The 26,959-nt window shown below is 39.3% G+C and overlaps 4 protein-coding genes across 5 annotated transcripts in view; 3 read left to right on the forward strand and 1 right to left on the reverse strand.

Annotated features, from left to right (window-relative positions):
• spidr (scaffold protein involved in DNA repair) overlaps positions 1-4,275 on the forward strand; it is a 33,783-nt gene extending 29,508 nt beyond the window's left edge. Inside the window, exons 16-20 of the mRNA XM_042427845.1 lie at positions 473-670; positions 1,967-2,060; positions 2,152-2,266; positions 3,049-3,105; positions 3,764-4,275. Of these exons, the coding sequence (XP_042283779.1) occupies positions 473-670; positions 1,967-2,060; positions 2,152-2,266; positions 3,049-3,105; positions 3,764-3,883 (584 nt within the window). The 3' untranslated portion in view covers positions 3,884-4,275. The remainder of the gene's footprint in view (positions 1-472; positions 671-1,966; positions 2,061-2,151; positions 2,267-3,048; positions 3,106-3,763) is intronic.
• A 105-nt stretch (positions 4,276-4,380) lies between these two features.
• On the reverse strand, positions 4,381-5,889 carry cebpd (CCAAT enhancer binding protein delta). Its single transcript, XM_042427848.1, has one exon. The coding sequence runs from the start codon at positions 5,600-5,602 to the stop codon at positions 4,706-4,708; it is 897 nt and encodes a 298-aa protein (XP_042283782.1). The 5' UTR covers positions 5,603-5,889; the 3' UTR covers positions 4,381-4,705.
• A 2,408-nt stretch (positions 5,890-8,297) lies between these two features.
• On the forward strand, positions 8,298-17,736 carry mcm4 (minichromosome maintenance complex component 4). The gene is made up of 17 exons (XM_042427846.1): positions 8,298-8,405; positions 9,681-9,755; positions 9,930-10,088; positions 10,217-10,380; positions 10,476-10,577; positions 10,676-10,771; positions 10,898-10,993; positions 11,323-11,461; positions 11,625-11,845; positions 11,985-12,105; positions 13,012-13,271; positions 14,825-15,190; positions 15,305-15,432; positions 15,658-15,865; positions 15,987-16,215; positions 16,433-16,566; positions 17,057-17,736. The coding sequence occupies exons 2-17, from the start codon at positions 9,695-9,697 to the stop codon at positions 17,150-17,152; spliced, it is 2,580 nt and encodes an 859-aa protein (XP_042283780.1). The 5' UTR covers positions 8,298-8,405; positions 9,681-9,694; the 3' UTR covers positions 17,153-17,736.
• A 1,986-nt stretch (positions 17,737-19,722) lies between these two features.
• ube2v2 (ubiquitin-conjugating enzyme E2 variant 2) lies at positions 19,723-26,476 on the forward strand. 2 transcript variants are annotated; one of them, XM_042429892.1, is made up of 4 exons: positions 19,723-19,828; positions 25,500-25,648; positions 25,785-25,910; positions 26,088-26,476. In XM_042429892.1, the coding sequence occupies exons 1-4, from the start codon at positions 19,813-19,815 to the stop codon at positions 26,232-26,234; spliced, it is 438 nt and encodes a 145-aa protein (XP_042285826.1). In that variant the 5' UTR covers positions 19,723-19,812; the 3' UTR covers positions 26,235-26,476. The 2 variants fall into 2 exon arrangements, with proteins under 2 accessions (XP_042285826.1, XP_042285825.1); XM_042429891.1 differs by lacking the exon at positions 19,723-19,828 and adding an exon at positions 19,867-19,900.
• Positions 26,477-26,959: the final 483 nt, after the last annotated feature.

Genomic DNA, 26,959 nt, shown 5'->3' on the forward strand with positions numbered 1-26,959 from the left:
ATCTGTGTTGTAGAACTTTTTTTTTTTCCTCTTTTCTTCCTCATGAATCATCTCATGACCCATCAGATTTATCTTGTGTCCCTTTGGAGGGGCCCGTCCCCAAGATACTTACCCAACAGTAAATAAAACTAGCACCATATGAACCAGCCACAACAGTGAAGTGTTACTTACACATTGATCCATCAATATTATTGATCTAATGTCGTGTATGATGATATATTAGTCATAGACAACATTTTTTGAGCACTAATACTTTTGATACTTCTGTACTTTTGCATACAGTAAATAGGATTTTGAATTAAGGATTTTTACTTGTAATGTGAGTATTTTTACACTGTTGTACTGGTACTTTTACTTCAGGATCTGAGATCTGCTTCCATCACTGCACCTTAACTTGTCTTCTGGTTTTGCGGATCAGCACAGTCAGTAGATTTCCTTTTGTAATACCATCTCTCAATTTCAAAACATCTAGGTGTCCTCCTGTGCGAGGAGCAGTCAGTCGTTGAGATGTGCTCTGACGTGCATCCTGAGGGCAGTCTCACGTCCACAGCCAGGCCGCGGTCACTTTCACAGTCGCTGACCGATCCCCAGGCGCAGCCCCTGCCCCGACCTGTGAGACTGGATCCCGTGGGTCTGGAGATCACACCCAACTCCCTCTGCACTCTCACAGGTCAGTGTCCCCTTTCACTGAATCCTGTGGTTTTCATGCAGCTCGCTTCATCTGAACTGATTCCTCCTCCAACATGCCCCCACTGTGTTCTCTTCTCAGGGGAAGAAAACCGCTTGTTTTTTCATATATAGTTAACTGCTCCGCAAAAGGCCTTGATGTGGCTTTAAAGCATTGCTTTCTGCTGTTTGTTAGTCAGTGTCCTCGGGCTGTCATTGTTTGGGACTGTATAAAATAAAAACACATGAAATTTTGTTGGATTTATGTCAATTCCCATGTCATTTTTTCAGTTAAATTAACATGCCTGCCCCACATAAGGCTTTAAATTTCAGATGAGGGTGGCATAATATGAAAATAAGTTACAGTCAGAAGGCACATACCAGTATTTCCACAAAACATGTATTGCACATACTGTCAGAGTAGACGTTTTTTTGATATTTTAAAGCTTTTTAATGTTTGCTAAAACCAGACAAAACTCAAAGTTGAAGAGTTTTTGCATATAGATGAACTGCTTTACTGTTTTTTTTTTTGCTTCAGCAGCGACCAATAATCAGTTAAATATTGCTTTTTTCCTTCTTCGATTCTTTCCAATTATGTTAATGTGGTTTATTAGAAAAAAACAAGCTAAATCAGATAATAATCTGCATCTGTGTCACAGTTGCAGGCAAAGATCGTACTGTGAACCCTCTTGGTTCTGACCGCTCTGGCCATACATGTTTGGTCAGGTGGCTGGAAAAAAACAAACAAAACAAACATATTATCTTTTGCACTCATGCGTGAATAGTGTCATCTGGAAATTACCAGTGGAAAAAAGGCTCAGACCGGAATGTACGAGAACTTTTTATCAGTGTTAAATTCAGTATCTTATTTACGGTTCTGTGTTTGTGTTTGTGGGGCAGCTGCTCTTTTGGTTGTCAAGTGAGATGTTGTTCAGGCAGGGAGTATGTCTCTGCTGAATTTATCATTGCAATCTCAGATAAAAGTGAAAGTGATGTTTTTATCTCCAACACTCTGGTCCAAACATACACACACTTTGAAGCCTATGCGTAGATCATTTATCAGTGTTTCTTCTCGTTAGGCGTCACCGTTTTTCCTTTGGCATCCAACAGCTGAAAACAACAAGACATGTAAATAAAAATTAAGATGAAAGTTGAGCAGATGGTTAGTGGAGAGTAAAGTCATGATGAAAGGTACAGTGTGCATGGTTGCTCTCCAAAGGAGTTTTGTGTGTGTGTGTGTGTGTGTGTGTGTGTGTGCATGTGTTAATGTTGATTTTATTAGCTGTATTTCTCTCTGCAGGGGTGATAGTTGGCGTGGATGAGAACACAGCTTACTCCTGGCCGGCCTGCAACCACTGTGGAAGTGACAGTTTAGAAATGTTAGCTCACAGACCGTAAGTTTTGAAGATGAATCCAAATAACTTGATGTGAATCATCATGACGAAGCATAACTTAGGTTTTGTTTTATATATTTTCTTTTCATAGTCAGAACTTCCACTGTGTTTCTTGTAAGTCACTGGTGGACAAACCCGCCACAAGGATCCAACTGGAAGTCTTCCTGAGTTCCTCTTCAATAAGTGATTGCACTATAAAAGTTAAGGTGAGAACAAGATTGCATTTCAAAAACGTATTTTATGTTCCCTTTATGATGACTCAAACTTAAAAATACTAACTTCTTAGAGGGTTAATGAGATATGTAAGTGCACAAAACGGAAGCAGCAAGATCAAGTAGTTTGTAATATTAAGGTCTATAAAAAGCATAAGGTGACGTCTTTAAATGTCTTATTGTGTCCGACCAACACTCCAAGACCCCAAAGCAGTCTGTTTACTGGCATACGAGACTAATAAAACAAGCCAATATTCACATTTGAGAAGCTGGAACTAATTATTTGCTGAAAAAAATGATTGATGCAGTTATCAGATAGCTTGTCCTGCAACTGGCCAGGCTTTTTCAAACCCTCTTGACAGGCGAGTATCCTGTTCAAGTGTCTATCAGCAAGACATTGAATACATGTTCACAAAGCTCTCCTTTGTAGTCGACCGTGACACTTGTCGGTACAGAGAATGCAGTCAAACAGAAAGATAAAATTCATATTCAGCATGTTTATAGATAACAGAATTAAAATCATTTCACTTTAATTGCATCTGCATGATGGTTATTTTTATAATGGAAAACCTGGTGTGACATTGTAATCAGGTAAATAAGTCAGCCAAACTGATAAAACTATCAGTATTCTTATCAGTCATGATATTTTAACCCCTGGGTCAATGGTGTTATTCAATAGCTGGCACAGTGCAGCATTGGGTTTAAATTTACAACATTAAGGTGATAGTTAAAAAGACATTAATGTTTCTGCACCTTTTTTTTTTTCTTTCTGACAGCTGCAGCAAAACACAATCATGTCCATCCTGAACACTGCGGCTCTGGAGGGCATCGAGGTAGCTTTGCTTTGACACACTGTTACATAACACTGGAAAATACCTGCCTCTCATTGAGCTGCACGGTGTATTGATTTTCTGTCAATACGTCCTGAAAACACAGTCATCTGTTCATATCATAGTGATAAAAGCCTGTTCTGCAATGAACAAAATCCCCTGAGTCATGCTGACCAATGATACAGTTCAAGAAATTTGCTGCCAAAATACTCCACCGCCTCCCGCATTTAGTGATTATTTTTAACTTTGCATGTTGTTTGCACGCTGGACGTATTCAAATATAACCTCCGAGGGGCAGTGCTGATAATAAACATGCAAATACATTGTAATTTACCTTTTTGTATGCATTACATTACATTATGCATTTATTCTGCATTCCCAGGGGAATACAGAATTAACTTTTAGTTCACAAGAAATACTGCTGACCAATGAGAAGTGCAAAGGTCAGAGGCCTTAAGTGGCCTTCGGTATTTTTCCAACCTCAGCAACATCATCAGTTGGAAGAATGATGAATAGTACTTTCAGGACAGTGGAGGGGATTATTTCGAAGAAAAAAAAGATGAGTTGGCAGCCTAAACAGAAGTAAATACAGATGTGTTAATAGGATTGTTTGTGGTTGCAGTGTGCAGGTGTGAGGTTTTTGATGCACCGTCTGTTTCAGTTCCCAGGTTACGATGTGGAGAATGTCCTGGGAAAAGAGGTGGGCCCCCTCGCAGTCTACGTCCGCGTCGTCACCAGGAAACCGGCTCTGTGGATCGGCCTGGAAGAAATCTGCCTGTGAGGCGTTCGGAGCTAATGATATCAATCCTCAGGCTTCAGCGTGGCTCCAAGGATCTGCACACTAGGCCTTGGTTTGAGCCAGTTTAGTCTCCCGCCCCCTCTCTCAACCCCCCTTGAAGGCCTCCCTGACAGCTTGAAGTGAACAGGCTGCAAAGAGACAAGGTCTTGTTTGTGTTAATGATATGTGAGCCTGTGGACCAGGAGTTGACAGCCCAAGGGTAGACCAGTGGTATGCAGTCTGTCAGAACAGCTCACGTGGTTTCTTCAACTTGGGATGTGACTTGGCTGTAAACACTTTTTTTTTTTTTTAAGTGGTCATCTACCTCTGTTTGTAAGATTTCTAACTGGTGCTTGAATCTGTGTCAATAAAAGGTGTTATTATTGCTGACTTTACTTTCAACTTCCTGTTGCACTTTCTCACTTCTTGTGAAAAATCCAGCTGTTAAACTAGGGCAAGCTATTTACATACAAAGACTACTCACAGACCAGGCAGTGGTGCACCTTTTAAAGCGATTTTTATTATATATTCCATAAACAAAAATGTTTCAAGGTTTCATACAAACTATATAAAAGATCATGCTCTGGCTCTTATACAAAGTTTGGAATTATAAAACATGTACCATATCATGTAAATGCAGTGGTAAAATAATTTAATACAGAGAAAATCCCACAAAAATATGGCAGCAACATCATATATTTTCCAGTGCCATTATGGTAAGCTTAAAATACATCTGGTACAGATGGTAAGACGAAATGTCTGTTGAGGTATGTCTCCTAAAAAAAAAGCTCAGTTCGTACAAGAAAAAAGTGACACATGAATTTGTCACCGGCTCTCTACACCCGTGGAGGAGCCCGGATAGGAGGAGTTGGGTATCTGCTTGAAGAAATCTCTGAGTCCGGTGAGCTCTCTGGTTAGCTGCTCGATAGTTTTGTGAAGCCTGTCGTTCTCTGAGGTCAGTTCAATCAGCTTCTGCTGCATCTCCAAGTTGCGCATCTTGGCTTTGTCCCTGCTTTTCCTCACGGCAATGTTATTCCTCTCTCGCCTCTGACGGTACTCAAAGCTGAACCTGTCCACTGCCTTTTTGCCCTTTTCCCTCCCCATCTTCCGCGGGGAGGATTTGGCCGAGCTGACAGCGGAGACAGGCTCCGGGGTTGTCGGGGGAGTCGGCTGCCCCGTGGGGAGGCTGACAGAGGTCTGGGCGCAGGTTTCAATCTGGGAAGGCAGGGATGAGGATATGTCGCTGTCACTCCAGTCGGACTCCTGCTTGATAGGCGCGCTGAACGCCCCCTTATCCAGCCCGCTGTCCGCTTTCCTCTCGGCGGTGTACGCGGCTGACAGCTGGTGCATGCTGCCGGGCAGCACCGCGGAGCTCGACATGTTGTAGAAATCCGCCTTCTCCTGCTTCACAGTGTTGAACAGGTCGAGGAAGAGCTCGTCGTTGCAGAGCTCCAGGTTTGGCACGGCTGTCATGGACTCGATGTACTGGCTGAAGTCGATGGCACTCTCGTCGTCGTACATGGCAGGGGCGGTGCTCAGCTCCACCATGGTGCCGTCCTCGCCCGATGCACCGCCACCGTCGTTCCTATTGCCCGGCTTGCAGACCCCCTGTTGCGGTCCGCTTAGTTTTGCGCTCTCGTAGAAGTTAGCAGGCTCCATTGCCCAACTCATGCTGCATGGTGGAGACACGCAGTGAGAGTCCAGGCTGTATATGTCACACATGAACTCTGGTAACTTGTCCACGTGGTTTAGGAAGGAATTAAAAACTTGTTAAAATGTGACCAACAGGTGTGACAGCTCTGCACAAAAAAACGCCCTGCAGCGGCTTTACTTTCTTAACAGGCGCCTTTAAAAAAAAAAATTCTTCTTTGGCGTTTTTTTGGCGTTTTTTTTTTATCCCTGGGTATAGACTGTCAGGGTGCTGTCATTAGAAACACCAGTAAAACTCTTTTGACATGAGACTTCACCTCTCTGAAACGTTTCTAGTTTTCGCGGAGTGTTTTGTATCGTTCCCCCCGCTGACGTCACACGCACCTCCCTGTCACGAGCCAGTCAAGGCAAGGCGGGGGTCACGTGGTGTCTGTCAACTTCCCATTTGAGGAGAGGAGGGCGTGTTTGCTCCTCATGCCACCCACTTTTTTTTTTTACTACGACTGTATGAATGGTTCAGAGTTGTTTACATACTGTACTGTAAGGCTCTGCGTGTTTGTGACTACGTTTAATTAGTCGGACTATAAATGTCTGTCCCAAAAGTGGCACAATGTACAAAGAGTGTGTGATAAAAGTGTAACACTGGAGGAAAAAACCGCCAAAACAAAGACGTACACCCTTTTTTTATTTTTATTTTTATTTTTTTAGGCTGCCATTAATCTTACAGACAGGCACTCATTATTTATAATCGCAACTATTATTATCACGATGTAAATCACGAGGTTATTTGACCTCTCAGGGTGGCTGAAAAGTACTGATTTAAAAAATATAGCTGATAAAAATATAATTGTTTATCTTTATCTCAACTTATTTATTTATTTGCACAGGTTAAAATCAAACAAATACATACAAACAACAAGAAAAAAATCAATGTGCAGGGTGAAGAAAAAGCCTATGAGATTTATTGATTATCTCTACCTATAAATATACAAGAAAATCAAACTATTAAGAAAAATAACAACAACAACAAAAATGATAAAACTAACATTAAAGCCGTTTTAAAAATCTGCTCTAAAGGACTTTAAGCACTGAGACATTTTAACCCACTGAGAAAAGTAGTTGCATAAATTTGGACCCCTGTATCTGATTGAAAATTGACTTCTGGTTGTCAAAAACTTTGGGAAGACGAAGATAAGACGGTTCAACTTGTCCAAGTTTACACATACAAGGGTTTTGCCTTCTACTTACACAGAAAACAAATTTACAGACGGATACGAAACTGGACGTGCTGCTGAACAAATACAACAACTTAAACAAACTTAAACATATAGTTATTATACACAGGAAAGAGCAGGACAACAAAATACAGGTCAGGTTGTGGTTCAGGTAGTTTCAATAAAGCTAGAATAAATATAAGTTACTTATAGCTGTGGTTGTATGTGCATAAAGTATTTGTACATTATATATATAGTCTGCTTAGACTTACACATGACAGTAAAATATGTATGTTTGCATTACGAAACCCTTTAATTACTCTCATCACTGGTTATTAACATCAATACAGTCATATTTGATTACAGATTTATATCAATTCAGTGTAAAACTAAAAAAAAAGCAAAATAAATTCACACCCAATGTGCCAATTATTAGTTTAAATTTAAATTTTCTTATTTCAGTGCACTGGATACAGTTTACAATGCGACATTAGGAGGCAGAGAAATGAATTAAAGGTGGTTGATAAGCTTCTATTAGTGATGTATAGCATTTCTGCTGTTTATCTTATCTTATAAATGTTATCTTTAAAACATCACCTTAACTGACACACATGTACTTACACTTCTCGGAAATGTTCCTATGTTTTTTTCCCCCCTCTTCAGGAAGTGTGCTGTAATTTTCCTTCCTCATGGTCCTTTCTCACATGTAAAGTGCGCCACGTGGTGGTCAATGTAAAAACGTCAATTCAGAGCTTACTTTTCCTTCAGCTGGCCATTTTGCAGTAATGAGGAAGAACACTTACTCTTTAAACTTTCTTATTCTGCCCACTTTTGGTGAGATATTTCCCCAGTTGTCTTCACTACTGTCTCTAAACATTGTTTTGCATTGTTGGAAAATTTTTGATAGATTTCGCCATCAAACCTTTGTGTTTTCTTAGAAGATTCTATATACATATGAGTCAAGAATAATTAAATACAAGCCAAATAGTTCTTGATAGTCCTCAAAAGTTGTTTTCAATTCTTTACATAACGTGTATCACGATAGAAAGTATCCAAAACATTCCTAATTTTAGATAAAATGATATACACTACAAAGTAATATACATGCATATGTATACTTTTTGTGTTGTACTGCAATTATGAAACTCACTGAGGTATTTCATTTATTTTTTATACACTTGTTTATTTCTATATGCAGCCTAAATGTTTTATTTTTTATTTCCAGTCATCAGTTATTTAGATATTTATGTATATTTATGTTTTTCTGCTGCTGTAATGTTTGTATTTTTTTTTTTTAAACTTTGTCAATAAAGATAAAGTGGGGAAAAAAATCACTTGGACCAAACCAAATCAGCTCAGGGTATCAAACATCATAAAGAGACGTGCAGGTTCTGTAGTTCGTGTGTTGAATTTCATGTCGAAGAAAACATGTATTTTCAGATGTGATTTAAACTATTTACTCCGTACTAAGACATTTTATCATCTTCAGTTAAAGTCGTAAGATGTAAAAGTCAACACAAACCCCCCCACTAAAGCGAAGATATCGGCCGGAAAGAAAAGAACGATCCTGCCCTCCGATTGGTCCAAACTTCCCCGCGAAAATTACGTCACTCGCAGTTTCGCGCCAGATCTGCAGCAGTCGGACGCACACGCAAGAAGAGGTAAGAACAGACTTCTTTTTGTTAGTTTATCTTTGATTAATCCGTTCATTAAATGAAGTTTAGCCAGCCAGAGTCTCGTTTATTAAATATGTTTAATGCGCATGAACGTGTTATTTTATTGACATGCTCATTTTTACATGTAAATCAGGCCAAACAGTCCCAGTAAGTTTCAGGTTATTGTTTCCTGTGCAGCCACATGTCAAATGGTGGAAACTTAACTGCAAACCTACTGAAATCTTATAGTAAAAGTCGCAAAACACACACTTAAAACACTTAAAACTAAACCTACAATATGTAAGAGCATATTGTGGTTTATAATCGAAAACATTAAAGCTTCATTCTGGAGAATCTGATGTTAACTTATTGGTGCATAAACATGTAAAGAAAAGCAGTTGGCCAAGTGATATAAACTATGTTATATGTAAGTGATCTTAAATAACATATAAGTCACATAAGTAGATTAAACTAATATGATATTGTGAGTTTATGGCATGTTTTGCACTGTATGTTTGCCTGTGTCATGTCGAGTTTTGTCACATAAATGTGATAAAATGAGTGAAAAGAGTGGAGGAATGTATCACAAAATGAAAATATTAATCCACAGTGCAAGTAAACTGTCTTTTTAACAGCTGGTATCAAAGCCCACAACACATCAGCATCATCGGCATCATGCAAATGAAAAGTGCAACGTAGTGACGTAGGAAATGGGAGGTTGAGCAAAAAAGGAGTTAGTTGGCCTTTACAAGATTTCCAGACTTCACCCAGCTAATTTTTTATGTAGGAATTTTGATATAAATAATACAATGCAAACATATGAATCCACTTACATGATCACCTAAAACCATTAAGTAAAAACAATAGTCTGTTAACACATTAAGTACAATTACAAATCAGCTCAGTTAATTTCCAGCATTTTCATGGAAGTATGCAACAGAACTACACGGCTGACAAGAAAAGGTCGATAAAACTCTCTGGCAATCATCACTACATCGATGTAAAATTTCCCACAGACTCCTAGATCTATCTCCAACACTAAGCCCCTTTATAAAATTTTGTGGCAACACACACATCAAAATCTTATTAAAAGCTGATACTTTTGTCCCCTCTGACCTCCCATAGAAAAACAAACACAACCAAACATGCTTTATCCTTCTTTCCAAGTTCAGTTGCCAGGATGTAGAAATCTTACCACCAGGTGTCAGACTTAGGACAGCATTTGAATATTCAATAAGTTTAATACTAAGGTTAATCCATTTTAATCCGTTTAATTTGTAGATATTGCATCAACAATGTCTTCCCCAACATCAACTCCTGGACGCAAACGTGGAAGGAATACCAATCCACCCACACGTAAGTTCAATTTTTAAAATCTTTTCTTGTGGCTCAAACAAAATGAAACCTTTTGCTAAACACTTCTTTAGTTTCAGCTGCAGCGTCACTGAGATGTCATGTGACTATAGGTTGAGACTCCGTCTTTTTGTATTTACTGACGCCGACTTCTCTTCTTGTCATGTGTAACATCAGCCAGCAGTGAAGGCCCCACCTCGCCTCCTTCGCAGCGGCGCAGAGGTCAGGACTCGTCCAACGGGGACCTGATGCCCATGCCCACCTCCCCGGCCACTGACATGCTCAGTCCATCGGCGCCGCAGGACACTTCTCTGTTCTCCAGCCCGAGACCATCAGGTAGTAAAGACCACACGTGTGTCCAGTTTGAGTTATTTTAATGTTTCTCAAAAGGAAATGTAGGTATAATATTTTTTGTGACAGGCTTGATGACCCGTGTGATATAAACGTCTGTCCCTCTTTAACAGTTCAACCCAATGAAGTTGACATGAGCTCCCCTCTGATGTACGGGACCCCCAGCTCCAGAGTTGAGGGGACCCCGCGTAGTGGCGTACGTGGTACACCTGCCAGACAGCGTCCTGATCTGGGCTCAGTCAGGAAGGCTCCCCAAGTCGATCTTCACTCTGAGCCGGTCAGTGGAGGAGGGGTCGAGAATATTTGAACAATTGCCTAAATGACGATGAGAAACTCAATCGCTAACACTGTTCTTCACTGGTCTTCCTCCAGCCGAGTGCCGACGGCGCAGTCGCCAGCGAGCAAAATGCAGGTCAGAGACTCGTAATCTGGGGGACTGATGTCAATGTCGGGACCTGCAAGGAGAAATTTCAGGTACGAAAGAACAAAACTCTTCAGCTGTTCCAATAGAAACCTCTATTCTTAGTCCATAAGAGTTATTGTTTACATCTTTTGTGTCACTTTGCTTGCAGAGGTTCCTGCAGAGATTCATTGATCCAACATCCACTGAAGATGAGAATGCTGGTCTGGACCTGAACGAGCCTTTATACATGCAGAAGCTGGAAGAGGTACTGTTGTGTACTCAGTCGTATCTGTTTACTATGTTGTTCTTTCAAGAATTGAGTCTTAACATCAAAGGAAATCTCTGTTTTTAAACATTAATTTTACTTTTTTTTTTTTTTTTTGTCCCACAGATCAGTGTTGTTGGTGATCCAGTGCTGAATGTGAACTGCCTCCATGTTCAGGCCTTTGATGCAGAACTTTACAGGCAGCTCATCTGCTACCCACAGGTATAGTTCCTTTATTTCATATTCAGTTTGAACAGTTTTATTTATTACTTTCTTGTGAGGAGGGGGATTTTTGCCTGAGTTGGACAGTAGAGAGGTGATAGCATCAGCTTGGATGCCATCAATTCTATTCCAAAGTGTTTCCTGCACCATATTTGCACACATTTTACTAGATTACACATTAAAGCGGAAGAGAAACTGACTATACCTCACTTATCAGACGTAGGGATTTGTTTTCAGGCATCGGATTAGTTTTAATTTCAATGATACTTAATGTTTCTCGTAGCTGTGTGTCAGCATATTGATATAAATGTTACATGTTCCTTGGGCAGGAAGTCATCCCGACCTTCGACATGGCAGTGAACGAGCTTTTCTTTGAGCGTTTCCCCGACTCCATCCTGGAGTTCCAGATCCAAGTCCGCCCCTACAACGCCCTGAAAACCAGAAACATGAGGACCCTGAACCCAGAAGGTGTGTGTGGATTCATGAGCCGTGTCACCGGATACCGTTTCAAACATATTTTTATCCCATATTTCATGTGGGATTTTTGTGAACATTGTTTCTCGGTTTGATAAAATGTGAGGTATCGGCTTCAGGGTAAAGCTTCTGTGTGCCTTATGTCTTGCCTCCGCAGACATCGATCAGCTGATCACTATCAGCGGCATGGTGATCCGCACCTCGCAGCTCATCCCCGAGATGCAGGAGGCTTTCTTCCAGTGCCAGGTGTGCGCCTTCAGCACCCGTGTGGAAGTGGATCGCGGCCGCATCGCTGAGCCGGCTGTTTGCCGCCACTGCAACACCACCCACAGCCTGGCGCTCATTCACAACCGCTCCGTCTTTTCAGACAAACAGATGGTGAGAGTCTGATGGGGTTGGTTAATGGGGCAGATTGCTTACAGTAAATGACACCTAGTCTCGGAATATGTTAAGTAATAATTAGTGATGTGTCGCTGTTGAGGTCATGACATCTGTTCTTTTTATTGATCTTCTGCAGGTCAAAATTCAGGAGTCTCCTGAAGACATGCCCGCCGGTCAGACTCCTCACACAACTGTTGTCTATGCTCACAATGACCTGGTGGATAAAGTGCAGCCAGGAGACAGAATAAACATCACCGGTAAGTTAAATATCTACAGTTAGGGCTGCAACTAAGGATAATCGTCTTTATTGATTAATCTGCTGATTATTTTCTTAATTGTTTATCTATAAAATGTCAGGAAGTAGTGAAAATTGACATTCTCAGAGCCCAAAGTGTCTATAAATAGCTTGTTTTGTCCAACCAATAGTCCAGAAACATTCAGTATATAGTTAATATAAAGCAGAGAAAACATTCTCATATTTGAGCGAGGAACCGGGGAATTGATGCAAATGATTAGTTGATTACTTGAATAGTTGCTGATAAACTTTCTGATACGACTTAGTTGTTTCAGCTCTAATTTAATCCATAAAATGTGGTTTAAAAACCGAAGCTGTCTTATTTCTTTAGGCTTGCAACTATAGATTATTCTCATTATCAATTTAATCTGATTTATTTTCTCGATTATTTGTGTGGTCTGTAAAATGTCAGCCAATTGTGACAAACACAACTTTTCAGAGCTCCAGATGACTTCTCAAAATATCTTGTTTCCTCCGACCAACAGCCCAAAACCAAAAGATAATCAATTTATTATCACAGAAGGGTATGAAAACCAGAAATATTCACGTTTTGGAAGCTGTAAGCAGTGGATTGTTTTTGCTGTTTTTGCTCAAAAAAATGCTTGAACAAGTATTCAGTTATAAAAAAAGTTGCAGATTTATTTTCTGTTGATCGACTAATTGTTGCAGTCAAACAGACCAAAATTCCAAAATGTTCATTTTACAATGATAGAAAACAGAAAAGCTCCAAATTCTCACATTTGATAAGTAAAAACCAGCAAATGTTTGGCATTTAATCGATATTGTCACTGTGGCTCTTAGGCCGGTTAGATCAGTCCAGTTTTCACTCTGCCACACATCCTAACAGCTTCCCAAATTGTCCCTGCAGGTATCTACAGAGCGGTCCCCATGCGCTTGAACCCACGTCAGAGCAACGTGAAGTCTGTGTACAAAACTCACATAGACGCCATCCACTTCCGCAAGACCGACGAGAAGAGGCTGCACGGTTTGGACGAGGAGGCCGAACAGAAGCTCTTCACTGAAGACCGCGTGCAGACCCTGAAGGAGCTGGCAGCCAAACCGGACGTCTACGAACGTCTCTCCTCCGCCCTGGCACCGAGTATCTACGAACACGAGGACATCAAGAAGGTGTGTGTGTGAAAATGGAGGCGAGCTAAAGTATTTAGGGTGTTTAGGTGCGAGTGATCAGTTCAGTTAGAAACACAGATTTTGTTCTGTTATCACATTTAACATCCAACGAGCAGTTTGAAAGAAACCAAAGCTGTCCAAAGCAAACCATTCATTTCTAAATTTGTGGATTTTTAAAAAATTTTCAGATGAACTGAAGTATTGCTGAAGTGAACTGAAGTGTCCCTTTATGGGTTGAGGAAATTCTCCCACTTAAACTGGGTAAACAGTCCGTTGGATTAGCTGGAAATATTTTGTCACCAAAGCTGAAACGAGGTGGTTTTTTTTCATAGCACATCAAAAGTTGATGTTTTGGAGATACATGGTTTTCCAAGGACAGCCATTCACAGGTGCAATTAATCACTTTGATGACTCATTTCCATGAAGGTGTGCTAGTTTTATCACCCTGGTTATCGTACATAATGGCTTACTTGGACAAACGTCATCGGAGCCATAATTATTAGTCACACCGTTGTGTCTAAGTCCAAAGGTTCAGCATAAAGTTCTGATCACACCACAAAGTGACATCCGTTTACTTCCTCCTGGTATATTGTTCACTATTATGCATCGTTTCCTTCAATAAAAAATGATTGAAGAGGGAACGTCGAGTTAATGATCTCGCTAATGGTCAGTTAGGTTTCCTTTTCAAACGAACTGAGTTATCTGCAGGATTTCGTCGTTTTGAAACTAGTCGCTAACCAGGTGGATACACAAAAGAAGATAATGAGATAAAGGTGTTAACATAAGTCCAATGATGTATCACATGAATCAAAGCTGCGTCGTTATGACAGAATCAAATTTCATGATTTCAGTGAACAGAAAACCATTTTTCAGGCAGGATTAATGTCCACTACATCAATAACTTTGACTTCACAGGGCCAGAATAATAACAGACATTACACTGAGTTTCATACGTTTTTTTTATATCTGTAATTTGACATTATTTAGGATATATGATGCATCTGTTTCCCCGAAACAAATCCAGGGAAAATGCAGCACTTCATTGATTTAAAAAAACAAAACAAACAAAGAATCGCCTCATGTCTCAGATCATTTTTGTTAATTTAATTTTCAACTAGCAGCCTTTAAAAACGGCTGATAAGATTCAGCAGGAAGCCTTCATCAGAACTTATATGACAGCAGTGAGCTCTTTGTGCAATCTACAGGAAAAATTGCTGCACCCGTATATGTGAGAATATCCACGAGTCGAAAAACACAAAGAAATAAAAATTAGAATAACAACTTAAATAATTAAAATAAAAAGGGAAAAGCTTGTGGTGGAAGTCCTTTTGTTTATCTCACTTGGTTTGAATTATTAAATAAGTTCATTAAACTATTCTGCAACCATTTTACAAACAGGAAAACATCACACTGAAGCCTTGCATAATATTATAATAACCCTTTTCTAGTGTCGTCACAGTATTGATATTCTAACTATATCTCAACTGTAGATTGAAAAAAACCTCTTAGATGTGTAACGACACTTGTTTGAGTGCTTATTTCTCTTGTTTCAGGGCATCCTGCTGCAGCTGTTCGGCGGCACTCGCAAAGACTTCAGTCAAACCGGCCGTGGTAACTTCCGCGCGGAGGTGAACATCCTGCTCTGCGGAGACCCCGGCACCAGCAAGTCACAGCTGCTGCAGTACGTGTACAACCTGGTGCCCCGCGGCCAGTACACGTCAGGAAAGGGTTCCAGCGCCGTTGGTCTCACCGCCTACGTGATGAAGGATCCGGAGACCCGGCAGCTGGTCCTGCAGACCGGAGCTCTGGTGCTGAGCGATAACGGCATCTGCTGCATCGACGAGTTTGACAAGATGAGCGACAACACGCGCTCGGTGCTGCACGAGGTCATGGAGCAGCAGACTCTCTCCATCGCCAAGGTGTGTTTGATGAATTTGATATTTAGGGGTTTTGGATAGAAGGGCTGGAAACTCATGAGGAGGAAATAACAAGATAATATTTCTCACTCTGTTTCTGTTCTTTTACGTCTGCAGGCTGGAATCATTTGCCAGCTGAACGCCCGCACCGCCGTTTTGGCCGCCGCCAACCCCATTGAATCTCAGTGGAACCCCAAAAAGACCACGATTGAGAACATTCAGCTGCCTCACACGCTGCTGTCCAGGTTAATACAATCAATCAGCTCAGTCACACTCGAACAACTGATAGAAAATGATTCTCGCAACCTTGATCGTAGTTAAAAACGTTGCTAAATAGGCGGGTTGACGTTTAGCTCGTTAATCAGCCACAAATGAGCTTCAAAATAAAACGAGGAACAACCTTAATGTCAATGGTTTTCTCAGTTGTCATGTCACAGCCTTTGAACATAAAAAATTTTGTGCTCCGTCAGATTTGACCTGATCTTCCTGATGCTGGACCCCCAAGACGAGGCTTACGATCGCAGACTGGCCCACCACTTGGTGTCGCTTTACTACCAGAGTGAGGAGCAGATAGAGGAGGAGTTCCTGGACATGGCTGTGTTGAAGGACTACATCGCATACGCACGCACGTACATAAACCCGAGACTGAGCGAGGAAGCCAGCCAGGCACTGATCGAGGTTCGTTCTCTCTACAAATTTCCATAATTTCTAAACATTTTTCTTGAAAAGTTTCAGCCAGTTTTGGCTAATAATTCACCTGTTGGATTCAGAGCTTACCTTTGTGCATGTTGGTCCTCAGGCCTACGTTGACATGAGGAAGATCGGCAGTGGCAGGGGGATGGTGTCCGCCTACCCCAGACAGCTGGAGTCCCTGATCCGCTTGGCAGAGGCCCACGCCAAGGTGCGTTTCTCTGAAAAGGTGGAGACCATCGACGTGGAGGAGGCCAAGCGGCTACACCGAGAGGCCCTCAAACAGTCGGCCACTGACCCCAGGACAGGATTTGTCGACATCTCTATTCTCACAACAGGTATGTCGTCGTGATATTCTGAGATTTTTCTAAGATTAATAGTCGACATATCGACCCAAAGTCTTATTAGTATCAACTCCAACTGACTTAAAAACGGTCTCTTTCAGCCTTCACTGCTGCTTTGCGGTCGATCATGTTTTGCTCATATTATAAGTGAATCAGCACGCAAGCTACAAAAGGAAGCAGCGTATTTCATTATATTGTTTTCTGACTGCAGGTATGAGCGCCACCGCCCGCAAGCGTAAGGAGGACATCGCTCAGGCCCTGAAGAAACTGATCCAGGCTAAAGGAAAGACACCCGCCATGAAATACCAGCAGCTGCTTGATGACCTCAGAGGACAGTCTGAAACGGTGAATATTTCATTTTGCCTGTCATTGTATAGTTTTATTAGTTTATTACAGAGTTAAATCAATGCAGGAAACTTCATTTTGATCTTTCTATTACAACTTCAGAGCTGTGAGAACTTAAGAGACTTGAGATCTTTTAATTTCTGGTGTATGACAGTGATGTAAGATACAGTAATGCTCCATTAAATCTCAGCTAGGCGGTTTAGAACTGTAAAAGTGCAGCGGGAATACAATCTTCAGTCATTTTGACATTTGTGAAGTGAAGTTTTTGTGGTTCCGTGAGTAGTAAATGGAAGATGAAAGGTTGCCGTCCAACATAACTTCACTTCAGTATTAATAATAAAATTAAAGTCATCTGAGTAGAAGAAAAAGCTACGAAAGTATTTGTAGTTACATTTTACACAAAGTAACTTTTCAAAACGTATACATTGTCCATTTTTTAATCAACAACAGTTCCTGTAATAACTTTTGTCCCTGTCGCTCTTTTCTCCAGGCGATCACTAAGGAGCTGTTTGACGAGGCGCTGCGGGCTCTGGCTGACGAGGATTATTTGACAGTCACTGGAAAGACTGTTCGTCTCCTCGCCTAAGGCGCACCCTGCAATTATGTACAGTCCTTAATTTTAAATCGTATCCTGTGTTGACATCTTTCTTGTGCTGTAAAAAAAAAAAAAGAAAAAAGAAAAAGAAAAATGGTGTAATGAAACCACCATATGTGTTTCGAACGTCTCAGATGTTTGAAAATCCCTGGACTTTGGAAACATGATTCAGATTTACCAGATGAGTCATGATTCAGACTTTGGTGTCTTGTTAAAGAAAAGAAAAAAAAGAAGAAGAAACCGAAACACAAATTTTCTGGCAATAATGAGGTAATATTTAAAAGCGCTTGTATCTCATTTGTTACCTGATTTCACGTCATGCTCTTGCTGTTTTTGTGCTCTGTTGGTAAAAAGCTCGATGCATTCAACACTTTGTCCTTCTTTTCAACTTGTACATTGTAATGACTGAGTGTTAACGTTTGTTTCTTTGTTGGTTTCTTTCGGGACAAATGTTAAAGCAAGCTTGAGACATAGAGTATGTTCATTTTGTATTATTTAGAGTCTACTTTTGACTTGTTGTAGCTTGTGTTTACTGTCTGTTTATAGGAGGAGAATAAAATGTTGCTCACTGAAAACGCTTGTAAAGTTATTTATTTATTAGTTATTAGTTATTTAGTTAGTTATTTATTTGTCCTCAGTAGTTGTACTTTAACAAGAAACTCATGTTTTGTTGTTTACATCCTGCAGGGCGGCCAAAGTTTATAGGTTTAATTATCTTAAAATGTCGGCTTTCATACACGACGGAAGCAAGATACTGAATCTTGAGACTCGTAATCATGGAAGAAAACATCTAAAATTGTTTTTATAAATTTTTGAGGCCTCAGTTGGTAAAACTGGCTTCTTACAAAAAAGAAGCCACAGATCATGTCCTCAGTAGTGTTTTTGGGACATGAAGATGAACATTCATATTGCAGATGATGGCTTTTATGCAGATAATATTTTAGACATGATATCTTAATATTTTACTGTTTTAGCCTAAATAATGTTTTTGACGTGACGAGCAATGTCTTGTGATCCATCGTTGCAGGTTGTATTATGTCTTTGGCTTCTCAGAAGACACAGGTCATGTGCTCAGTAATATTTCTGGGAATTTGGAGCTTTTAAAGACCACACTCTACAATTACACATGGTGATTTTTTTTTTTTTTTAGTTCCAAAGTCCCTCTTTGTTACTTTACTTCCACTGCAGCTTAACAGGGAAACACAAAGAGGGAATCTGATGCTAAAAGACTGTCAATGTGGCAGATATCCACTTGATATGACTAACTCAGACTGCTGAAGCCTCACATAAGCTTCAGATCAACTTTTAAATGCATTTTTATACAAAATGACTGTGGATTTTGGCCTCCATCACGTACATTGAAAGCGCATTTGAAGGAGATCTTTTAACAGCCAGTATGAACAGGAGGAATGATTACACTGTGTCACTGTTCATGTGGACACCTGACTGTTGTTTTGAGATAGACTTGAAAATTGTGAACCTGTCCATTAAGTATCTTGTTAAGTAAGAAACAACTGAAATGCGTAGAAGTGTCTAAATTAAGTGTCAGTAAAGGATGTCAGTAGAATAACTAGCTGTGACTGCACTCAGACTACACTTACAGGGTTTTAGTGAACAATAAACTGTGAAAACCAGAGTGCAGTGTGTATCTTTCCCCCTCTTCTTTATTGACATAAAAAACACTTATAATTTCCTTTTCCACAAAATTGTCATATACAGAATATGAAAATATACATCTTACAGTTTGCAGAAGAAAAGTAAAAAAAAAAAAAGCAAACTCCGAGCTTGGAGGAGTTACAGTTCACATAGAAATTATTAATATCTTTTCTATTTTTAAAAAAAATACATTGAGCTGGGTAAAATCTATGAATAAGTTTGATAGAAACTTCCTTCATTCTGTTAGTTATCAGATACTGCAGGCCCTTTTTCCATGTCAGGTTATTCAAAAAGCAATTCCAGTATGAGATCACATATGGTAATGTGATGATGTCTTTTTGAAAAAGTGATCTTACGGATTTATTTTTATTACACGGATGCAAAGAAAAACAAGTTTTTCCCTACAGGAGAGTGCTTTGGAGTAAGAAATAGTAAATACTGATGATTAACCCTTGGTTGTTGCCTAAATAGGAAACATATACCAGAGGGGATTGAACCAAAAATGTTGTATTGTGATAAAAACTCCTCATGAGTAAATAATGTGCTTATAATGTGTATTTTGTGAATAAAATCTGAATCTGCAATGTATCCAGTAACATTTATCCATCAGGTAAATGTAGTGGCACAATGTTTTCCTCTGAAATACAAGAGGAAGTATAGTTGCATATTTTAAGTGCTTTTGGGGCCTTCTGTAATGATTTCGGGGTAAATGAGTTAGAATAGAAACATAATTCAATATTTTAATATTTAAACATCATAATAAATCCGTAGCTGTTTGGGACCCTATTAATTGGGGCCCCAGGCAGTTGCTTACCTTGCCTAATAGTAAAGTCCTCCCCTGGGTGGAGTATATATATGCAGAATTCATACACAGTATATATAATACAGTATATATATCTTCTTCTTCCCATTTGTTGGGATCACTGCGCTGAGCTGCCGGCGTGACGCTGCCGTGACGTCACACCTCAGTGTGCTTCTGGACTCGGCTGAAGAACATGGCGGCCTCCTCAGGTTTGTGAGCCTTCAAATTTAACATCCATAGCGAAGCCCGGGGCCGCGCCGACATGTCGGACGGCAAACGTGGTGATTTCCTCACTTGAGATGTTATTTTATAAAGTTGTTCTGAGGTGTAGTTTTGTCGAAAGAACACCCCCTCCCCTCTCTTCTCGGTTGAAGCGATGGTGTTCACGGGTGCCATCTATTTCATGGAGGCTGCGGTGTTGGCTAACCTAGCTTAAGCGAGGCGGCGTTGTGAATAGCTTTCTCTAGTTAAGTTAGCTAAAATAGCTCCAAGGTGTCTGAAAATGAGCGGTTATACTACTAATATTGCCTCTACGTGACACTAAGAACATACTATAGACAGAAACATGCGGTATAAAAGTTCAATGAGGTGTATATGTTGCAGTTTTTATGACCGTTGTAAACAACCGCTAGTTAGCTTCCGTAGCTAGAATATTCTGACCGCGGCAGCGACTGTCCGCCCCGTTACGTCCCGGTTACCTGCTCACTTCATCGGAGTAACTTCTCTGTATTATCGGATGTCCAGGCACAAGCCTTTTGTGTGCTTTAATATTCCCGAAGCTGATCAAAATGATTAAATAGCGACAAATACAACGTGGTGATTTTAATGGCTTCCCTGCGACACACCGCACATTGCAACACAACTGTGACGGGAATGTTTTATGCTCTCATTAGCATTCTACTTTCTAACGTTATTGTCAGATTGTGACTGGATTTCAGGCCTACCTAGAACAACATTTAAAGAAAATGTTTGGCACTGCATAGAGGGGACTGCGGGATTCCTAGCTTTACACTATAGTTGGCACGCTGCGTTTCAGCAAATAGCCGGAGCCCGTGCTTGCCTCAGCAGGAAGCAAGCGTGGTTCTCAAACTTGCAAAATACACTCTTCAAGATCACAGTAAAACAATATGACCTTTAAAAATCAAACCAGATTAATTTCCTTCTCTACTTATATGTATATATCTTTTTAAATCAAACAAACTAAACATTTTACTAAGGTGTGAAAACGGGGAAGTAACGTCAGTTTGCTCATAATCGAAACTACCTCAGGGCAAGTTGGCGCGACCTGCTGATTCATTTTTAACTTGGCTATGGTTTAGGTTACTAGTGCCATAGATGACATGCCTTAAAAAGGAGTGGAGACTGTAAAACAGTGATGCCCTTTGAAACGCACTGAAGCACGAGGTTATTTTAGATTTTAGAGAGAGCTGAATAACTAGTTAGACCGACACGCACATACAGTTTACCAGTAAATCCAGTTATCCTGACCAAGCCTTAGTGTGTGTCTCTGACATGTATTATATTACCATATCACTGTATGAATGTAATGATACTATATTTTCCCCAAGAACTTTGACATACGTTACAAACTGCTTGTAGGAACAACATTGCATTCATATCAATAATAATACAAATTATCCAAAGATTACAATAGAGAAAATTAAAAATAAAAGTATAGAGTATTGATAATTCATGAGAAGTACAAACTGGGGCTAATCCTAACCATACTGGTAGGATAGTAACGGCCTTCCTTCAGCAAACAAGAAAGGAGCAACATTAAAGGTCTGTCTTAAAACAATGAACATTGAATTAGGTTTTTCTTGCTGTAACTATTCCTCCTGTTCATACTGGCCATTAGAAGATCCCTTCATAATGAATTTACAATGTCAGTGATGGAGGACAGAGTCCACAAGCTTCCGTCTGTGCAGAAATGTATTTAAAAGTTTATCTGAAGCTAATATGAAGCTTCAGCTGTCTAAATTAGTTAAATCAAGTAGATATTTTTCAACATTACAGTCTTTTTAGTGCCAAAGTCTGTCTTTTTGTTACTATACTTCCACCGCAACTCAACAGGGAAACACTGTCTGAGGGAATTTGATGCTAAAAAGACTGTAAATGTGGCAGATATTCACTTGGTATGACTAACTCAGACCGCTGAAGCGTCATTTAAGCTTCAGATAAACTTTTAAATGCATTTTTGCACAAAATGACTGTGTGGACACACTGTGGATTTTGTCCCCGTCACTTACATTGAAAGCACATTTGAAGGGGATCTTTTAATAGCCCGTATGAACAGGAGGAATGATTACAGCGAGGAAAACCTCTTTCACTGTATATATGGGCACCTGACTGTTGTTTTAAGACACACTTGAACATTTGTTTTAATTGATAAACACTAAATCAGCAACCTGTTTCTATAAAGGACTGTGGCTAACAATTAATTCCATTATCAATTAATCTGTCAATTATTTTTTCTCAATTGTTTTGTCTATAAAATATAAGAAAATGGTGAAAAATCAATGCATGCACTATAGAGTTTATTAAGTAAGATAAGAAAAAATAAACTTGGCCTATAAAACGTTCAAAAACATGATGAGTAAAAGCATTAAATTAAATTGAGTGGTGTTGGCAAGCCTGTATTGGATTTCCTGCAATTCAGTTTCTTGTTAGCTGTCGGCCAACAGATATCCTGATACAACATATCTGTGATGAGCTCAAATCGGCTGATAATATTGGTCGGGCTGTAATCTGTACTGGAGCTGCAGCAATTAGTCGATTTTAGCAGATATGCCAAACATTTATTGGTTGCAGCTTCTCAAATGTGAATATTTGCTGCTATTATCTGTTTTATATAATTATACACTAAATATCTTTGGGGGTTTTTGGCTGCTGGTCGAACAAAACAGCATTTGAAGACGTCAGTGCGGGCTGTGGGAAATAACAGACATTCTTCACTATTATAGCACATTTTATAGGCTAAGTGATGATTTATTAATCAAGAAAATAACAGCAGATTAGGCTAATTGTTATTATAATAATATAAATTGTTAGTTGCAGCCTTAATCTGTACCAGTGTTTGAGTGGTGATAAAGGGCTTAAAAATTCTGAACGCTCTGTGACAAAATGCCTTTTAAGAAAATGGGAGAGGTCATGTGCCACTTAAAAATCAATCCTCCTTTGTGGCCTCTGCTATTGATTTTTAAAAGTGATTTTTGAAGTCTGTATGATGAATGTAGTCTGACATTGCGTGAAGTGATATGAACGATTCGATAGCAGGGGACAATTTGAATGTTTTCACCACGTCTCCTGATTTAGTCACGGGGGCTTTTTTAAAAAAGAAAGAAAGAAAGAGAAAAAAAAAACGCTCTTTTCACTTCCTCTTCTGTGAATTTGTCTTTAGGATCATAATTATGAATAGCAGTAGTTTCACTTAAGTGCTCTCCCTCTCAACCTCCACCACTCCTCCAGTCATGAGCTGTAAGTGGTTCATCATTCACGCCGCCGTGAGTGCCTGTCAGCCTGCGTGTTTAATGCCAACGCCTGAACTGTCTTCTGAGAACATTTTCCCAGTAGCTCAACACTTTGACTGACTAGTTTTGAGTGATGTTATCATCAGCTCGGCAGTTATGACATAAGTCATAAAATGACTGCAAGTTACCCTGAATCATTTTGTTTAAAATCAGCAGTATAGACCTAGGGCTGGGCGATAAAACCATCAAAATAATTATATCAATATAATTTTCCTTGATAGAAATATAACAAATGTTCAGTATAATTAAACTGAGAGGGAGAGACAGAAGCCATCGCTAACTGCTAAGCTAAGTACCTAGCAGATCTGAAAACTACTGTGATTAGCAAGAAAGTCGCTAAAAGAAGGGAGAGCTATGTAAGTTTAGATGTACAGCAGGTGATTAGCCGCTATGATGAAGATTAAAGCAAAAATAACTCTGATGAGAGCAGCAAAAACACTACCAGTAGCAGTAGCCTGCATATGAGGTGTTTAGGGAACATCTGTAAATTGTAGCATCTACTGATAGTCTGCATGGCATCTGTAATTTGTAGCTACAGAAACTAACCTGTGTTATACTTATGTTATCGTGTGTTACTGGACATGTAGCTAACTTTGCAGTCTGAGCCATCTTACATGTGCTGTATCAAACTGCAGCACTTCATTTTTCTATCAGGATATTTATTTTGTAGAGGAAAAATGACAGAAAAAGGATTTTACTTAATTTTGCTCATGCATATTTTGGACATTGAAAAAAGATGATCATAATTGTTTTGAATGTTATACCTCAGATTTGTGAAATGTTGACTAGTGTTTGTCATGTTCTGACCACAAAGAAAAGTTTAAAACCACAATTAACTTTCACTCGTGAGCAAAAATCAGCCTTTAAACCTGAAAGAAATAATGATTTGACATCGTTGTATCACCCAGCCCTATATAGACCCATGTGCTTCATGACTGTTTCCAAACGGCTGTCGAGTGCTGATTGTATTAAGCGTCAGTGTTCAACAGCATCAGATATCTTTTGGTGAATGTCCTTGTGAACAAAGTATCAGATTAGATGCAGGTAGACGAGGATGTGCGATTTGCTATGGTCAGTGTACGTTATTATTAATCTGTCGAGTCATTTCTTGTATAAACCAGTTCTGTCTTTCTGTTTCACACTTACTCATTTGGATGCAGAACTTTTCTATGACAGGAAATATGAACGTATGTCTGCATCAGTTTTCATGAAAGGACGCGCAGTTTGAGCTCCAACATCGACAAACACCTCGATATTCATGTTGCAGTTCAATTTCAGGCAAAGAACTGTCGACTTAAAACCAGTCCAGGGCTATAACTAACAATTCATTTCATCATTGATAAATCTGACATTATTTTTCGATTAATCAATTAATTGTTTAGTTAAAAATGTCAGAGAATAATTTAAAAAAGCCTGTTTCAGTGTTTCATATTTTCATCTACAAATGTTTTTTTCCGACCAATAGCCCACGTCCCAAAGATATTTTTCGTACAAAGATTTAACTAAAAGAGAGGCTTGAACCAGAGAAAATTATTCATCTCAGATTAATTTTCTACCAATAAACCAGTCGTTTCAACTCTATTTATAGTATTGATTGATCTGCCAGTTATTTTGTCAATTAATCAATTAATTGTTTGGGCTATAGAACATCAGAAAACAATGAAAAGTGCCTGTCATAGTTTTCCAAAGTGACATATTCAAAGTACCTATTTAATCTAACGGTCCAAAAGCTAAAAATATTCAGTTTCCTACTATTTAAGACAAGAAGCAGCAAATCCTCACATTTGAACTGGAAACATCAAATGTTTGGGATTTTTATTTTTTATAAATGACTTGAATGATTTAAAGCAGTCAATCAAAATAGTTGCTTATTTCCCCGTTGATGGACTAATGATTAATAGACTTGTCGTTCAGCTCTATACCAGCCTTTGCTAAAGTCAGAAGAAGTTTTTACATTATCATGATATAGTATATTATCCTCATTAGGTTAATATTGTTATAAAAAATATTTTTTGGGCATTTTATATCTTTATTAGACTTATTTATTAGGCAGTAAAGAGATGACAGTAAAGGGGAGAAAGACACAGCAAATGCTGCGTATTGTGCTGCCGTCATCTAATAACTCCATTGATAATGAGATGAGATGTGTGTGATTCAGCTCAGTAGGCGATTGATCGATCACATTGTACTTTTACTTTGCAGTAATTAATCACAGCTGCATGTTGCAGTGTTTCCCGGGAGAAAAGCTTTTCACTGTTAGTGCTTTATTCAGAAATGGAGTGTATTTCATTTATCTCTTGTTTGAAATCTGTGTGTGTGTTTTTTTTTTTTTTTTTTTTGGTCATTTTAGGAGTTAAAGTTCCACGCAATTTTCGCTTGTTGGAGGAGCTTGAAGAGGGCCAGAAGGGCGAAGGTGATGGCACAGTCAGCTGGGGCCTCGAGGATGATGAAGACATGACTCTCACACGGTGGACAGGCATGATCATTGGACCAGCAAGAGTAAGCAGAGCAGTTAACTCCTCAGTTACCGCATGTTTACTCACTGCAGTGTGTGGATTTCCATTCCAGCACAGACAATTATTGTATACTCTTGACAAACATAAATCATTTTTCTCTTTGCTTCTTTGTTTTTCAGACCAATTATGAGAACAGGATATACAGTCTGAAAGTGGAGTGTGGACCTAGATACCCAGAGACAGCCCCGACTGTTAGATTTGTAACAAAAATTAGCATGAATGGGATAAATAATTCCAACGGGACGGTGAGTGTCATCACAAACTCGACAAGGTTATGTATGTGTGTGTCATATCAGCTCAACTCTTGCAGTTTAGTGATCCTCAGATGTGATATGTGCAATAACTCACTGTCAGCCGTCCTGTCACAATGACTAATCTGCTTTTTTCTTTTTCTTTTTTTTTGTCTTTGTTGTGTCTCACAGGTGGATTCACGTAGCATACCAATATTAGCAAAATGGCAGAATTCTTATAGCATTAAAATTGTTCTTCAAGAGTTAAGGCGTCTAATGATGTCCAAAGAAAATATGAAGCTTCCACAACCACCAGAAGGACAAACCTACAGCACTTAATCGTAATGGATTGTTTTGACCCTCTGTCTTAAACCTTACTCTCTTAGAAATATTGTGTAAAATCATCAAGAGGCTCACTTCGCACATCAACAATATCGTCAGCAAGAGCAAGATTGGACTTTCTTATTACATAGCTCATTCAAAAAAAAAAAAAAATGTCCCTGCAGTTTAGGCACTGAGTAGATAGTTAAAAGACTACAAGACCACAGTTATTCGCCTTGAATAAAGTTATTTGACAATGACTTTTATGTTCGACCTGTTTGAGCTTGAGTGGACTTGAAGAGGAAAGCATGATGCCACGCAGAGGCGGGTACCAGAGTCCCAGTAGTTTTCTGTTCAAATGACTGATCACTGAAGTAAAGAACAAGATGTGTGTAAGAAGGCATGTTCTGTAACTAATACCTAGTCGAAGAGAAGCCACGTTTTTTTTTTTTTTTTTTCTTTTTTTTTTTCTTTTTTTTTTTTTGAGTTGTTAGTCAAACTTAGCAGGTTCATTGAAATATCATGCAGATTGATGAGTATTGAACTGTGGCTGTAGTCTAAAAGTAGTGTCACAAGGTAAGAAAGATTTTTTTTATAAATATATATATATATCTGTATTTGACACGATACCAATATGTTTCTGTTCTGCAGCTCTTTGACATGTAACAGACGTTGAAGCCTGTTCTGTTCTGAAACCCTTGCATTCAACTTCTAGTGAAAATGGCAGGTGTATGAACTTGTGA

Source organism: Thunnus maccoyii, chromosome 12 (genome assembly GCF_910596095.1).
Source record: "Thunnus maccoyii chromosome 12, fThuMac1.1, whole genome shotgun sequence".
NCBI classification, from domain to species: domain Eukaryota; kingdom Metazoa; phylum Chordata; class Actinopteri; order Scombriformes; family Scombridae; genus Thunnus; species Thunnus maccoyii.